A 14,661-nucleotide genomic window follows, 5' to 3' on the forward strand; every position below is an offset into this window, starting at 1 on the left:
ATTTTGTCTTTGAAGGTATTGTTGTCTCTTTGCTCAGCTCACCTCTTCATGTCTTCAAATGTCAGGGGTTCATTCACGTTACACTGCCAGCCACATATAATCTTAACCACTGCACAGTCTAAGCCGATAGGAGCCATGATCGTTCGTTTATCACGTGACAGAATGACTCAAACCCGAGGACTCGAGAGATGAACGGTTCAATTCTTTTTCCGGCTCTAAACGCGAATGATTGGACCGTGAGGAACGAGTGACTCAGACCCGATAGAGGACTCGAGAGATGAACGTATCAAAACTTTTTCCGGCTCTAAATGCATATGATTGGCCCGTGATGAACGAGTGACTCAGACCCAATAGTGGACTCGAGAGGTGAGCGGATCAATTCTTTTTCCGGCTCTAAACGCGTATGATTGGCTTCTGCCAATGTGATGAAGACTTGAAAGTCTTCCCTCACACAACATGGTTCATATAGCTATGACACAACACCGACCATTATGTATGTGTGTGTGTGTATTAAAAAATAAATAAATAAAAAAAATAAAAATAAAAAACATTTCAATTGCTGAAGTAATAATTTGCATAGCAGTTATATTGATAGCTTCTGTTTTTCTCTGTTGCATCAAGTCCTGCTTTTTAAGTTACAAGTTTGCTTTATTTAGCTTAATAGCCACAAAAATGACCAAAGTAATTTACATATTTTAAACAGCATATATCAATCATCAGTTGTGAGTTCATACACACCTGATCATCATTTCCCAATCAGAATCATCCAGGATAAAGCACCACATTCCCACTTACCCACTCTTAAAAGCTACGTTTTTTGGTGTTTTTGTTTTGGCAAGTCTACCAGAGGTTGCTGTGTATACTTTTACAGATCTCAAACTTCTCTTGCGAGTGCCATTCGTGCCTGCTCTTCTCGCGTAAATGCACCAGACGACACTGTCAACCAATCCCCCCACCCTCCTCCTTCCCTAAGCCCAACTAATAGTGTTTTCAAAAGCATAGATTGACCTGCCCACCCACTTCCCTAAACCCAACCACAGTGTTTTGAAAAGCAATCCAGGAAAAGAAAAGCCCTCGTCTGATTTTTACCACGTTTTCAGATTTTACCACATTCTCACACTGTTATTTACTTGTTTATTTTATTTGTTGGCTTCTGTTTTTGTTTCATCTCTTTTCTGGAAGTGTTCTTCACCGGACCTCATCATTGTGGTCAACTCCGCTCTGCATCTCGAGTCCGCCGACGTATGTGTCGAGCTACCGGACAAACTGGTAGCAGCGGAAAAGCCGTCCATATGCAGGTAATTGGTCAACGGGTAAGCGAGAAAAGGAACGGCATCATACCGCCCCGTAGTGTAACGGAGGCCAGCTAGTGAGTGCTGTGCAGGTAAACCTCACTCCTCTCACCTCTAAAGGTGCTCTAGCGACAGACGCTAGAGGCCATGGTCTTTAGCCTCCTTGGTAGAGCACCCGACTCCCATGCGAAAGGTCGCCGGTTCAATCCCAGCTAACAGGGAACGTTCCCAGAACATTCACTAACGTTCTAAGTTGTGGAAATGTTTGCATAAAACGTTATCAATAGAACGTTTTTAAAAAAGTCTCATAACGTTGTTAATGTTCTTGTAACGTTGTAAAAAAACGTTCTTAGAACAAAGTTCTTATGAAGTTATTTGTATTTCATAAACATTGTCATAATGTTGATGGAAAACGTTCTTAGAACGTTATATTTTGGTGGAAATTTAGGGTTTGAAAACGTTGTAACATTATCCTAACCATAAAAAAATGTTCTAGAAACATTAAGCAAACTGGACATTTCAACATTCTTGGAACATTCCGAATAAATGTTCTTAGAACGTTATATTTTGGTGGAAATTTAGGTTTTAGGAATGTTGTAACAACGTTATCCTAACCATCAAAAAACGTTCTAGAAACATTAAACAAACTGAACATTTCAACGTTCTTGGAACGTTCCAAATAAACGTTATTAGAACGTTATATTTTGGTGGAAATTGTGGTTTTAAAAACGTTGTAGCAACGTTATTCTAACCATAAAAACGTTCCAGCAACATTAAGCAAACTGGACATTTTAACATTCTTGGAACGTTACAGATAACGTTATGAGAACGTTCTTACAACCGAAATTTGTTGGGATACCAGCTCGGAGTGGGTTGGGTGGCATAGGACTGGCGGGGTTACAGTAGAAATTGTTTTAAAGACGAAATGCAGCCATACATAGCTCTGGTTACATAAATCGTGATCTCCAGAAACTTATGTAAGGCTCTGTTTTCAGGATGAGCCAGTGTTGAGATTATAATGAAGCACTTCAAGAATTTTCCTTTTGGTGCATCTATATAAAACACTAGAATATGTTTCAGCTTTTAATTGCTTGCATTTCAATATCTGATCTTGTTGTTTGCAGTTTCAAAATGCAACACTGTATTAAGCTAAGGTACACTGAGATCAGATGAATCATTTGTGACTAATCCCAAGTTAACTTGTAGCAATCATGCGATTAGTCACTCACTCTCCTTCGGCTTATATGTAATGCGAAATGAATGGGAGAGTACTCTGGCATACATTTTACCAGTGAACTCCCTTCAAAATTTTACTGAAAGAATAATGATTTTGACTACAACTGTACATATAAAAAATCTTTATTTAGTCACAATGTATGTTGATCCTAATCTGCAGGATCCTCCAGTGAGATGACAAACAGCCGAGGCTATTTTCCACCACACTTGCTGCATTGTTGTGTTGACTCGATCCCGACCAGGGTAAAGCTGCATCTGCTGCGTTCCCCAGATGCTCTGCTCCTGAAACTGTATCTGCTGATCATCTGGAACCTCCAACTTTTTTCCATCCGATGCCTGTTCTATGGGTGAGCCAGCAAAGACCCCATCACATCTGTCTCCAATATGGACTAGACACACTCCTAGACTGCAGGAGATGTGTGCTTTAGACACTCTGTTCTACGTCATATGATAGTGGAAGGCGATTGTTCTGAATAAATAAATTAATAAATAAATAACACAATAAATGAATGAATAAATAACACAATAAATGAATGAATAAAAAACACAATAAATGAATAAATAAATAACACAATAAATGAATGAATAAATAACACAATAAATGAATAAATAAATAACACAATAAATGAATAAATAAATAACACAATAAATGAATGAATAAATAACACAATAAATGAATGAATAAAAAACACAATAAATAAATGAATAAATAACACAATAAATGAATAAATAAATAACACAATAAATGAATGAATAAATAACACAATAAATGAATGAATAAAAAACACAATAAATAAATGAATAAATAACACAATAAATGAATAAATAAATAACACAATAAATGAATGAATAAATAACACAATAAATGAATGAATAAAAAACACAATAAATAAATGAATAAATAACACAATAAATGAATAAATAAATAACACAATAAATGAATGAATAAATAACACAATAAATGAATGAATAAAAAACACAATAAATGAATGAATAGAAAAAACACAATAAATAAATGAATAAATAACACAATAAATGAATAAATAAATAACACAATAAATGAATGAATAAAGAACACAATAAATGAATGAATAAAAAACACAATAAATAAATGAATATATAACACAATAAATGAATAAATAAATAACACAATAAATGAATGAATAAAGAACACAATAAATGAATAAATAAATAACACAATAAATGAATAAAGAACACAATAAATGAATGAATAAAGAACACAATAAATGAATGAATAAAGAACACAATAAATGAATGAATAAATAACACAATAAATGAATAAAGAACACAATAAATGAATGAATAAAGAACACAATAAATGAATGAATAAAGAACATAATAAATGAATAAATAAAGAACACAATAAATAAAGAACACAATAAATGAATGAATAAAGAACACAATAAATGAATGAATAAATAACACAATAGCATACTTTAAGTGATGATTCCACTTACCCTCCACTGAGATACCTCCACGTGTTCTTAACCTCTTTGCCTTTTTTTCCGTCCGTAGACACAAACATTTTTTGATCAATGCTGGAAACCTGTAGCCATTTAACTTCCACAGTATTTTTTGCTCCTACTATGAAAGTCAACAGGTTTTCAGATGTCTTCAGAATACTTTCATCAGTGTTCGACACGAGAAAGAAACTAATATTTAAAAGTTTGGAACCATTTGAGATGAGTAAATCATTTTTGGATGAACTCCTTCGACATAGCAAAGTTTCTTTTCATTGAGTAACTTACAAAATTATCAACAAAAAGAAATGTAGTAAATGAAGTTATACTTACCCATCTCGAAGTTGAAATGTCAGAATGTCATATTGTCACAGATGTGGTGTGATGCGACGTTTACATTAACATATCACACACTAAAATGCCATTTGAATGAATGAAATGTGCAGAACGATGGAGAGGGAGGCTAGAAGGGATACAGCTGTAGATACTCACATCAATATAGCATCGTTTTTGCAACACAGCACAAGAATAATGAATATTTTTACACTACAGTGAGGGTTGGGTTTAGGGTGTTAACAAAATACAATTGAATGTGTAATTTAGTACATAATATGAATAACTCAGTTTGTACATTACTGGGAGGATTGTGTTTAGTTTCAGGGTGGGGGTAGATGTTAATACAATACAATGAATGTTTAATTTCTATAAATAATTCTGGTTAACTTCCTGTGGCAGATGTATCCATTATAGCAACAAGCGGGCAGGGGTTTGCGAGGACTGGGGTCGAGAAATACTGCTCGATAGTAATACTTGGTGAGGAGATTAAAATTAAATGAAAATAAATTGAAATTTATTACTTGATCTATTGTAGGTCTCGTGGCCAGTCGTGTCCTAAAAAAACATTTTTTAATGTTTCCTATGGCTGATTTATACTTTCGCCTGGCGCCCCGTCGTGAACCTCCAGTTAGTGCGCTCGCAACTCGCGAAACGGACATGACTTTTATATGTGTTCGCCATTGAGATATTTTTTTAAAACAACAGGGGCGGTCAAAAGGAACCTACTGTAAAATCAGACGGAGAAACCATTGTTGCCAACTTAGCGACTTTGTCACTATATTTAGCAACTTTTCAGACCCAAATTTTCAAAAAAGCCACTAGTGACAAATCTAGAGACTTTTTTGTGCGCTACTGGAGATTAGGGTTGGTCGATGTCGACCAATTTGGCATCTAACGATGTCTAATGTGAAACATCGTGATGGAAGATGGCATCGTCGTCATAGGCGAAGGTGAATGAATTATTTATGAATAATTAATTCATTCATAACGAATTATTTGTAGCCTAATGTTTCAACTACCTGATCCGCATGGTCTTTGTTTTACCCATAAACTAATCATAAATGAACAATTATAAGTTACACACAAATTACCACCTGTCAATCACTTTTTCCGCAGGACTCTGGCATGAATAAGCAGAGTGATCTGTTCGTTATAAAGCCGTCGACAAGCTTGGTTGGTAAAAAAGGTGCACAACCAACAGCTACCAACCAACATTATCTGAGGTCTTCACTAAAATTACTAAGTACAAGTGTGAAAGCGAAAGACTGAAGCAGTTCACTGACGATGTGGCATGTTACCTAATAGATTCAAAAGACCGAAGAGTCGTTAGATAGAGACAAGATTAATTAAATATCCCGTTTAACAACTATAGTGAGACGCGATCTAGCGGTACATCCTTGATAAACTGTCCAACGTGTTCTGCTCTCTGGAGCTCAGACAAGCGCATGACAGTGTGTGTGGCTATGTGTGTGGTCACGTGATGTGCGTTTTCAGCGGACGGAGGGCTGTTCAGAAATTCTAAGTACAACAGTGTGGATGTGGATCATTTTGTTCTAAAATGCCAATTTAAAATTAAGATGTATCAATGTAATCATGGCCTAAGTGTGTATTTTTCACGAGCGGGTTTGCGACGGGGCGGAGGATCGGCGATGCCGGCTCAGCATCGTGTTGTCTATTTATTCTGTACCTAATTACAACACATTTGATTTCTCTGGTTAACCCTATGATCACGCATGGACGGGTCATACAGATGTCTGTACAGGCTTAACAAAATCTCTTTAAAGTGATTCATATTCAACTCAAATGAATCGCAGCACTACGCAAACTGTTCGCTCGGGTCTCAAAAAATTGTATGCGCTCCACCAGCCGAAAGCAAGTCGCATGCATCCAAAGCCAACCTCTGCAAATACCACTGTGACGTCACATTCGTCGAGCATACTCAAGCGAACTAACAAGTATAAATCAGCCTTTAGTAAGTCAAGTTGCTCCAAATTCAGCTGTATCTACAGGGTTTGCATTTTGAAATGTGATTCTTCCGAGACCCCATGAATCAGGCTTATGCATCCCAAAAAGAGGAGATGCACTCTCATATTCAGCTCTATTATGTCTCTAGACTGCTTTCATTTCCTTCTCTAAGTCATCCAGGAACTTCCTAGACAATAGCCCCTTTCACACATACAGACCTTTCCGGAAAATTACCGGCAATTTTCCGGAAAGGTTGTATGTGTGAACAGGGCCTTTTTGAAAATACCGGTAAATTCGTTCTGGCTATTTTCCGGAAAGAGAAGTTGTAACATTACCGGTAATTTGCCGGAATGCTGCGCTGTGTGAATGCAGAAGGAAGATTGCCGTAATAAGCGCGTGCACGTCTAGAACGGGCTGACGTGAGACACCTGCTTTAGCCAATCACAACAGTCAGACGCATCCACATGCGCGCGGTTTATGAGAATAAAAGCCTTTGAATATTTTTTCCAGACACATTTAGCTGCTAGATGTTAGTCAGATAATGTTTCTATGTTCCTTCTTAATGCTGTGTAAATAATTATCGATAAAATGTTTATAAGCCGTTGTTTGTTTACCTTCAAGCTTTGCGTGTGCCCGTGAGCGCCCATAGCGCCAGCACACACACATATCAAAGTGTTTCCCTATGTTTTCATTAGAGTTGTACTCAATACTGATCCATCCGAAGAGTTTGTAATGTAGTCAAATGTTTACAAACACAAGCGCAGCCGTTTAGAGGTCATTTGTGGTGAATGATGTCAGAATTTACCGGTATTTTGGAATGAATGCGTGAATGCTCTTTTCCGGAAAATTTCCGTAACGTCCTCACCTGTGTGAACAGCGCTTTTTTGAATATACCGGTAAAGTCGTTCCGGAAAGTTTCCGGATATTTACCGGTATCACTGTGTGAAAGGGGCTAATGAATCCAAAATGTGGAACTGTTCCCCTACCTGCACCTTGGGTGTCTTCATTCCTTCAGACCTGCTGAAGCCATTGGTGCTGCAAGATCTGCTCCAATGTTGCTCTCCCGCCGTCATCTTTTTTATGGCACTGAGTTATCAGATCTTGAAACTCTGTGAAAGATTTCAAAAAGAAAAGTCGATTAGGCTCTTTATAACCTATACATGTTGTCACAAGAGCTGTTATGCGTGTGTGTTTACTGGTGTTATTGTCATTGTGTGCTGTTGTCTTACCTTTGGAATATCCTGGAATCAACTGATCGTCTTTTCTGGTCAGAAATGACATAAAATGCTGGCCTCCGCTCACCATTTCTATAAGCAGATTTCGCAAGCTGCAAATGGCTTCTTTCATGGCCCATTCATGATCTGAAATTAAAGCAAGACAGTGTTTTTAAGCTTGCATGCATATCAGCCCACTGTTGGGGACCAATCCAACCCCAACTATGACATTTTATAATGCATAATCAACACACTCAACTCACTTATAGAGGCAGGGTTCATAATAAGCTCACTACAGCCAAAGTCAATCAATTTGAGCTGCAGCGTGTCCGTGTTGATCAGGATGTTGTCTGATTTGATGTCTTTGTGGAAGATGCTCTGGTCAGCGCAGTGTTTGGCTGCGAGCACCACTTGGCGAAATAAGCCACGAGCCACAGTTTCTCCTAGTGATCCTCCTTTGCCACTGATGAACATTTCCAAGGTCTCACATGGATCTGGATATTCCATAATGAGGATGTACTTCTCTGGCTCCTCAAACCAATCGATCATTTGTACGATGTGGGGGCTTTGGGATTTGCGCAGCAGCAGATTCACTGCAACTTCCGCAACCAAAGGTTTGGCACATCCAGGCTGGAAAATGTCATTTGATAAAAGGTTAGCTTCGATGTTTCATGTTCAAATGTGCTTTAAATATGACCCTGGAGCAAAAAAACAGTCTTATGTTGCACAGATATTGACCTTATTCTGCAATTCGGAAGTGTTTATGCTTTTGCCATTGTTTTAGAGCTTCCGATACAGTTGCCTATGAGAGAAATGACTAGGAATGATAAACAGTCAAACTACTTGGCAAGGCAAACGTTATGCATAGAGCACAATTTTACACAACCGTAGTTGATCCAAAGTGCTTTACAATAAAATAAACTAGACAATAAAACAAAAAAATGGTATTAAAAATACAAAGAAATATGTTTAAAAGTAATACTACAATACAAATAATAAAAAATAACATGCATGCGTCACTCAAAGGCAAAAATAAGTCTTTAAGTTAGATTTAAAAGCATCTAATGAAGGAGAGATTCTGATGTTCAGAGGGAGACTGTTCCAGAGCCTTGGGTCCGCAACACAGAACGCTCTATCACCTTTTGATTTGCAGCGAGACCGAGGGACAGACAAAAGAAACTGGTCATGGGATCTTAATGGTCTACAAGCTGTATATGGCCTAATAAGCTCGCTGACATAGGCCGGGGCAGAATTGTGCAAAGCTTTATAAGTGAAAAGAAGAATTTTAAAATCAACTCTGTATTTTATAGGTAGCCAGTGCAATGAGGCGAGGACAGGGCTCTACAAACAAGTGTGTTCTTGACAATACATGAAAGGTTGAAGAATGTAAGAAGAAAATAGTTTGCAACATCAACGCGCTGCATTTAACATCTGAACAATGTGAATGAGAATCGAGCCAAAAAGAATTTAAAGTCTGCGCCCGCTCGTAAATAAAGAATAAGGTCAAAATTAAACTAAAAACTAATATCATAATAGCTAATATGTGTAATATTCTAAGACATGAATATATCTGTAAATATATCAAAACTTAATTTCTGATTAGTAATATGCTTTGCTAAGATCTTAATTGATCAACAGGCTGCATTTAACATCTAAACATCAACGGAAGTGAATGAAACCGGAAGTCTCGAGCCAAAAAGATTTCAATGGCTGCGCCTGCTCGTACATGAAGAATAAGGTCAAAATTATTGATTTCTTTTATGTCAAAAATCTAATATTATAATAAATGTCATATTCTAAGACATTTTGTGAACTTTCTACAGTAAATATATCAAAACCTAATTTCTGATTAGTAATATCCTTTGCTAAGATCTTAATTTGGACACCATTTAAAGGCATTTTTCTCAGTATTGTGATTTTTTTTTTAACCCTCAGATTCCAGATTGTCAAACAGTTGTATCTCTGCCAAATATTGCTCTATCCTAACAAACCACACATCAATGGAAAGTGTATTAATGCAGTGTTTAAGATCAGGTATAAATGCCAATTTTAAAAAATGGACTCTTATGGCTGGTCTTGTGGTCCAGGGTCACAAATGTAAATGTCTGTATTGAGAGAAGTCTTGTCAACTCACCACATTGATAAACTTGTCCCATGTGTTCTTTTTAAGAAATTTGACAGCAACCTGCAGGGAGAAAAACAGTTTTAAAAGTGGTTCTGCAATTATTTATATGTTACATTTCACACAAAAGGAACAGATGAAAAGACTAGAAAAAAACTAAGAGAAACAAATGGAAGTAAGGATAGTTTACCTTCTGGCCATCAAATCTGCGTCTCGCCAACTTCACAATGCCATAGGCTCCACTTCCCAGAATCTTTCCCACATCATAAAAGGAGTAAAATGATCCTGATGAAACAAGAAAAAACACATTAGTTGCTACTTTCAATGATAATCTTGTATAATAATATAATGTACATCATGTTGAAAACTGAACAAGGAATTAAACAAGAAGCATAAATATCAATTACGTCATTTATGAAATGTTACGTAAAGAAACTACTGTAGGGCTAGGAGATCTAATTTCACAATAAAAGTCCCCTCATATCCTGATAATGATAAATATCACGATATATTACCTTTTCTAGAAATTCAACAAATTAATAGTTTATATATATATATATATATATATATATATATATATATATATATATATATATATATATATATATATATATATATATATATATATATATATATATTGTTTATATATATTGTCCACATGGAAAGCATTATGTATTTTGTACAATTTAAGATCTTTATTTTGAGCAAATGTTCGATTAAAAAAATAGAAATATTAAATAAATGTTTATAAATTATAAAACCCCTTTCAAAAAACTAATGATTACAGGTATGTTGCATAGTTTTCTTTTAAATATCGCTGAATAAAAAGCAAAATGCAAACATTGTACATTCAAGATTTTATGTTTCTGTCTGCATCCTCGTATTGTTGTGCACTAAATTATGAAAAAGTTTTAAGCAAGGTATTTTGTGACACCATATTTATAACTATATATCAATACCATCATCATCATCTTGATCAGCCCTACTATACTGGAAGTTGTCAAAGTAGACCAATAATTAGAAATCACTCACCTTTACCCGGCCAAGAATAAATTGGACCAGGCGTCAGCTTACAACTGGATGGACCCGATGCAGATGATGGCTCCAGATCAGGCTTTACTTCGTGACTGGATGATCCTAATTCAGATACTGCCTCCAAAACAAGATCGGATAGGCCTGGATCTGGAGGTGAACTGAATGAATCAGCACAAATATCAACTGGATCCTGGTAGACCACGGGCTCAGGGCTGGCTGGACATGGGTCTGTCTTTGGCTCTAGGCTGGCTGGACATGTGTCTGTCTTTGGCTCAGGGCTGGCTGGACATGGCTCTGTCTTTGGCTCAGGGCTGGCTGGACATGGCTCTGTCTTTGGCTCAGGGCTGGCTGGACATGGCTCTGTCTTTGGCTCTTGGCTGGCTGGACATGGCTCTGTCTTTGGCTCAGGGCTGGCTGGACATGGCTCTGTCTTTGGCTCAGGGCTGGCTGGACATGGCTCTGTCTTTGGCTCAGGGCTGGCTGGACATGGCTCTGTCTTTGGCTCAGGGCTGGCTGGACATGGCTCTGTCTTTGGCTCAGGGCTGGCTGGACATGGGTCTGTCTTTGGCTCAGGGCTGGCTGGACATGGGTCTGTCTTTGGCTCAGGGCTGGCTGGACATGTGTCTGTCTTTGGCTCAGGGCTGGCTGGACATGGCTCTGTCTTTGGCTCAGGGCTGGCTGGACATGGCTCTGTCTTTGGCTCAGGGCTGGCTGGACATGGCTCTGTCTTTGGCTCAGGGCTGGCTGGACATGGCTCTGTCTTTGGCTCAGGGCTGGCTGGACATGGGTCTGTCTTTGGCTCTGGGCCGGCTGGACATGGGTCTGTTTTTGGCTCAGGGCTGGCTGGATAAGGTTTAAGTGTCACCTCAAAACCAGATGGAGCTGGTTCAGTTAACGCCCAAAAGTTTCCACTTAAACGTGGACGGAGATCTTCCTTCTTTTCCTTCCTCCTTTTTCTTTGTGTTTCTGTCAAAACAAATTGAAATTAGCACTAGAATATACTGAGACTAGACATAATGAAGAAACCTAAACACTGAGTAAATACATAAAGGTGAAACAACTGGCAGGATAAAACACTGAAGTTTAACTGTCTCTGTAATATTCATTCTTTTCTAAATATCTGTATGAGATAATGCTTTAGCTCTGAATTTGAAAACAATTTATGCCACATTTGAGCAGAATAAAAGGCAAATCTAAAAATAATTCACACATGAATGTTCCTTTTCTTTTTTTGTGACCTTGATATTATTTGCTATAGACCCCTTCATTCAACTTTTCACTATTTATATTTATATATTACATTAATGAAATGTAGTAATACTAATAAAACTACACACAGGAAATTAATTCCAATATGAAGAACATTAATAATACAGACTAGCCAGATATAAAACAGCAGATTAGGGGAAAAGTCAAGTAATACAACTAGACAGTACATAATAATATTGACAGTAGACTCACCGACTGCTGGCAGGAGATCTTCCAAATACTGTGGAGACACTGGGACGCCAACTGGATCTAGGCCCACTTTGTTGCCCCGTCGCCAGAGGAGGACACGATCCTTAAAAGACTTCCATGTCCGGTTGAAGAATGCACAGATGGACTTTCCCGTCTCTATTTTTGTTTGCGTTTCGAAAGAAAGAAAGAAAGAAAGAAACATAAATCATAGATCAAATACAGAGAACAGACTTCATGAAGAAGGAATGTAAGCTGGTGAAGTTGTCTAACTAATGCAAGATCCATCATTAAAGTGAAAGTTCACCCAAATAAAGAAAAGTTTGTCATCATTTTCGCACCCTTTACTTGTTCCATGTTTGATTTTCTTTCTCCTGATGAACACAAAAGAAGATATTTTGTAAAAGCTGTGAAACCTGTACTCATTGACTTCCATAGTATTTGTTTTTCCCACTATGTTTGTCAATGGTTACAGGTTTTCATCTTTCTTCAAAATATCCTCTTTCAGTGTTAAACAGAAGAAAAAACACATGTTTGGAACAAATTGGTACATTTTGGAGTGAACTATCTTTTTAAACCCTATGCTGCATGTAAAAACTCTAAACAGAGTAATAAATACGGCAAGTGCATTTAATACACTGACAGTGGTATAATAATGATGAAAACTTACCATTATTTGGCCCACAGCCAGATGGACCTGATACAGGTGTGATCTCAGATGCAGATGGAGCCGAGATGGATGGAATCTCAGAATCAGGTGTCAGACTTGACACAGGTTTTACCCATGTAAGACAATCTGGTTCTGGCATCGGTGTTACCTCGGATAACAGACTGGATAGATCTTGGTCCTCTAAATCGATCTCGAGTAGACTTGGAACAAGTGATGGCTCCAGATCACTGTCAGATGTCAACTCAACTGTTGATGGACCTGATATAGATGGTGGCTCAGGATTGGCACTAATTGGCAGCTCAATACCTGATGGGCACGGATCGATTGATAATGCCCATTGGAGGCCAGATAATTCTGGCTGGGGTTCATTGGGTTTGCTGCATGGAAATGGGATCAACATGTTCTCTCCAGGCCAACAGAGGGTGCAACGCTTGAGCCCCTTCCCTATTCGCCGAAAGAATGCACGGATCCCTTTCTTCCACCTTTTTGCTTGTTTATCTACAAAAAAGAAGAAGCAAAGAAAATAAAAATTAAAAAAATTATTAAATAAGCATATAAACCATTTTCAGGAACGTAAACTTTAACAATGGTCCTAACATATTTCCTGTTTTACTTTTTTCATTTTCAAAGCTTCCGAGACTCCAAAAAGGTCCACATATTGATAAATAATGTTATGAGAGCTGTTTTAATGTTGAGCTATGATTGAATTCCCTGTTTTTTACAGTTATGAAACAGTTTGACAACAAGAAGGAAATGTTCATGGGCCAATGACATCCCCATGTTGAAATGGTCTATAGGGCTGCTGGATATTGGAAAAATCGGACATTGCAATTTTTCTGCAAGATATTTGCGATATGAATACAATTTCACCATATGACTTGAATAGCTCTATTTAGAAAGAATTTGATTCATTAAGATCGATTCGGGATGATTTTGTTGGGGAGGGAATTGTGCAGAAAGTATAATAAATGACAAGAGTGATTAATACAGAGCAATAAACCATACTTTTTGGTTTCTGGGTAGTCAAGCAGTATTTAGGGACAAACATTTAATAATTAAATTAAAATGACACTGCAGATTCTACATTGTTCAATTAGATAGAATTAATCATTAAATATAAAATTCTAATTGCACAAATCAGTGTGCCTTTAAATACATTAAACTCTCTTGAAATATTCACAGTCATAACAGAGCTATTTAATATTTTTCTTATTGTTACTAAAAAGTATAGAGAAATTACAGGTACTCTCTCATTAGTGCTGTATATATATTTGTATATAAACAATTTAAATTATATATTAACATTATTTTCTAATACAATTCAACTTTTATCTGATGTGATGAAAACTAAATAAATAAACAGTCAAACATTTAGCCAATCAGTAGCTACAAACTCCATCTCTAATGTCAAAGAACAGTTAACATTAATCTGATAGATGGTTTTGTGTCTCTCATATCTCAATTGATTCTGTCTATTTACCAGTTGGGCTGTTCTCCATAGCTGCTGCTGTAGGAGAAGCCTCCAATCCTGTTGAGCGGGTGGTCTTTCCTGCAGCTGCCCGTGCAGAGTCACTCACCCTCGGCTGAGCTTCTGCGGACATCGGGCTGCTGGTTTGTAACGAAAAGCGTTTAAACATGCTGTTATTTGTAATATATAAAGGTGCTTTGAAACCACCTTTATCTAACATACACACTAACTGCTCTCAAACTATGTTTATAGTTATCGACTGTACGTCAAGAAAGATTTCTAGTCGCTTCTCAAGTGATTTTCTTCGCTACTGCTTGGATCTTCACTGAACTGAGCTGTGCGCGCGAACACATTCTATTCTATGACGTGACAGCCAATCGAATGTGG

At 37.3% G+C, this 14,661-nt stretch overlaps 1 protein-coding gene across 47 annotated transcripts; it reads right to left on the minus strand.

Moving 5' to 3' along the window:
- Positions 1–2,635: 2,635 nt before the first annotated feature.
- On the minus strand, positions 2,636–14,606 carry pimr209 (Pim proto-oncogene, serine/threonine kinase, related 209). Of its 47 annotated transcripts, none has more exons than XR_015510964.1 (13): positions 14,287–14,606; positions 12,807–13,304; positions 12,143–12,295; positions 11,324–11,647; positions 10,679–11,223; positions 9,837–9,931; positions 9,659–9,709; positions 7,788–8,154; positions 7,540–7,671; positions 7,297–7,419; positions 4,343–4,472; positions 4,007–4,171; positions 2,636–2,997 (listed from the first exon to the last, which is right to left on the minus strand). XR_015510964.1 is itself a non-coding variant. In XM_087286594.1 (11 exons), exons 4-10 carry the CDS (start codon positions 11,332–11,334, stop codon positions 7,322–7,324), a joined length of 1,299 nt encoding a protein of 432 aa, XP_087142720.1. In that variant the 5' UTR covers positions 11,335–11,647; positions 12,143–12,295; positions 12,807–13,304; positions 14,287–14,606; the 3' UTR covers positions 2,636–2,934; positions 7,297–7,321. The 47 variants fall into 47 exon arrangements, 5 of the variants coding, with proteins under 5 accessions (XP_087142720.1, XP_087142719.1, XP_087142716.1 ...); XR_015510961.1 differs by having other exon boundaries at positions 4,007–4,201; XR_015510959.1 differs by having other exon boundaries at positions 4,343–4,487.
- Positions 14,607–14,661: the final 55 nt, after the last annotated feature.

Source organism: Danio rerio, chromosome 16 (genome assembly GCF_052040795.2).
Source record: "Danio rerio strain M-AB ecotype USA chromosome 16, GRCz13ab, whole genome shotgun sequence".
In the NCBI taxonomy this organism is placed as follows: Eukaryota; Metazoa; Chordata; class Actinopteri; order Cypriniformes; family Danionidae; genus Danio; species Danio rerio.

Coding starts and splice junctions, on each gene's coding strand:
- pimr209 (XM_087286590.1), bottom strand. CDS start 14,494: ATGTTAGATAAAGGTGGTTTCAAAGCACCTTTATATATTACAAATAAC. Junction 13,305..14,286: donor TATGGAGAACAGCCCAACTG/GTAAATAGACAG, acceptor TCTTTTTTGTAG/ATAAACAAGCAAAAAGGTGG. Junction 7,420..7,539: donor GATTCCAGGATATTCCAAAG/GTAAGACAACAG, acceptor AATCTTTCACAG/AGTTTCAAGATCTGATAACT.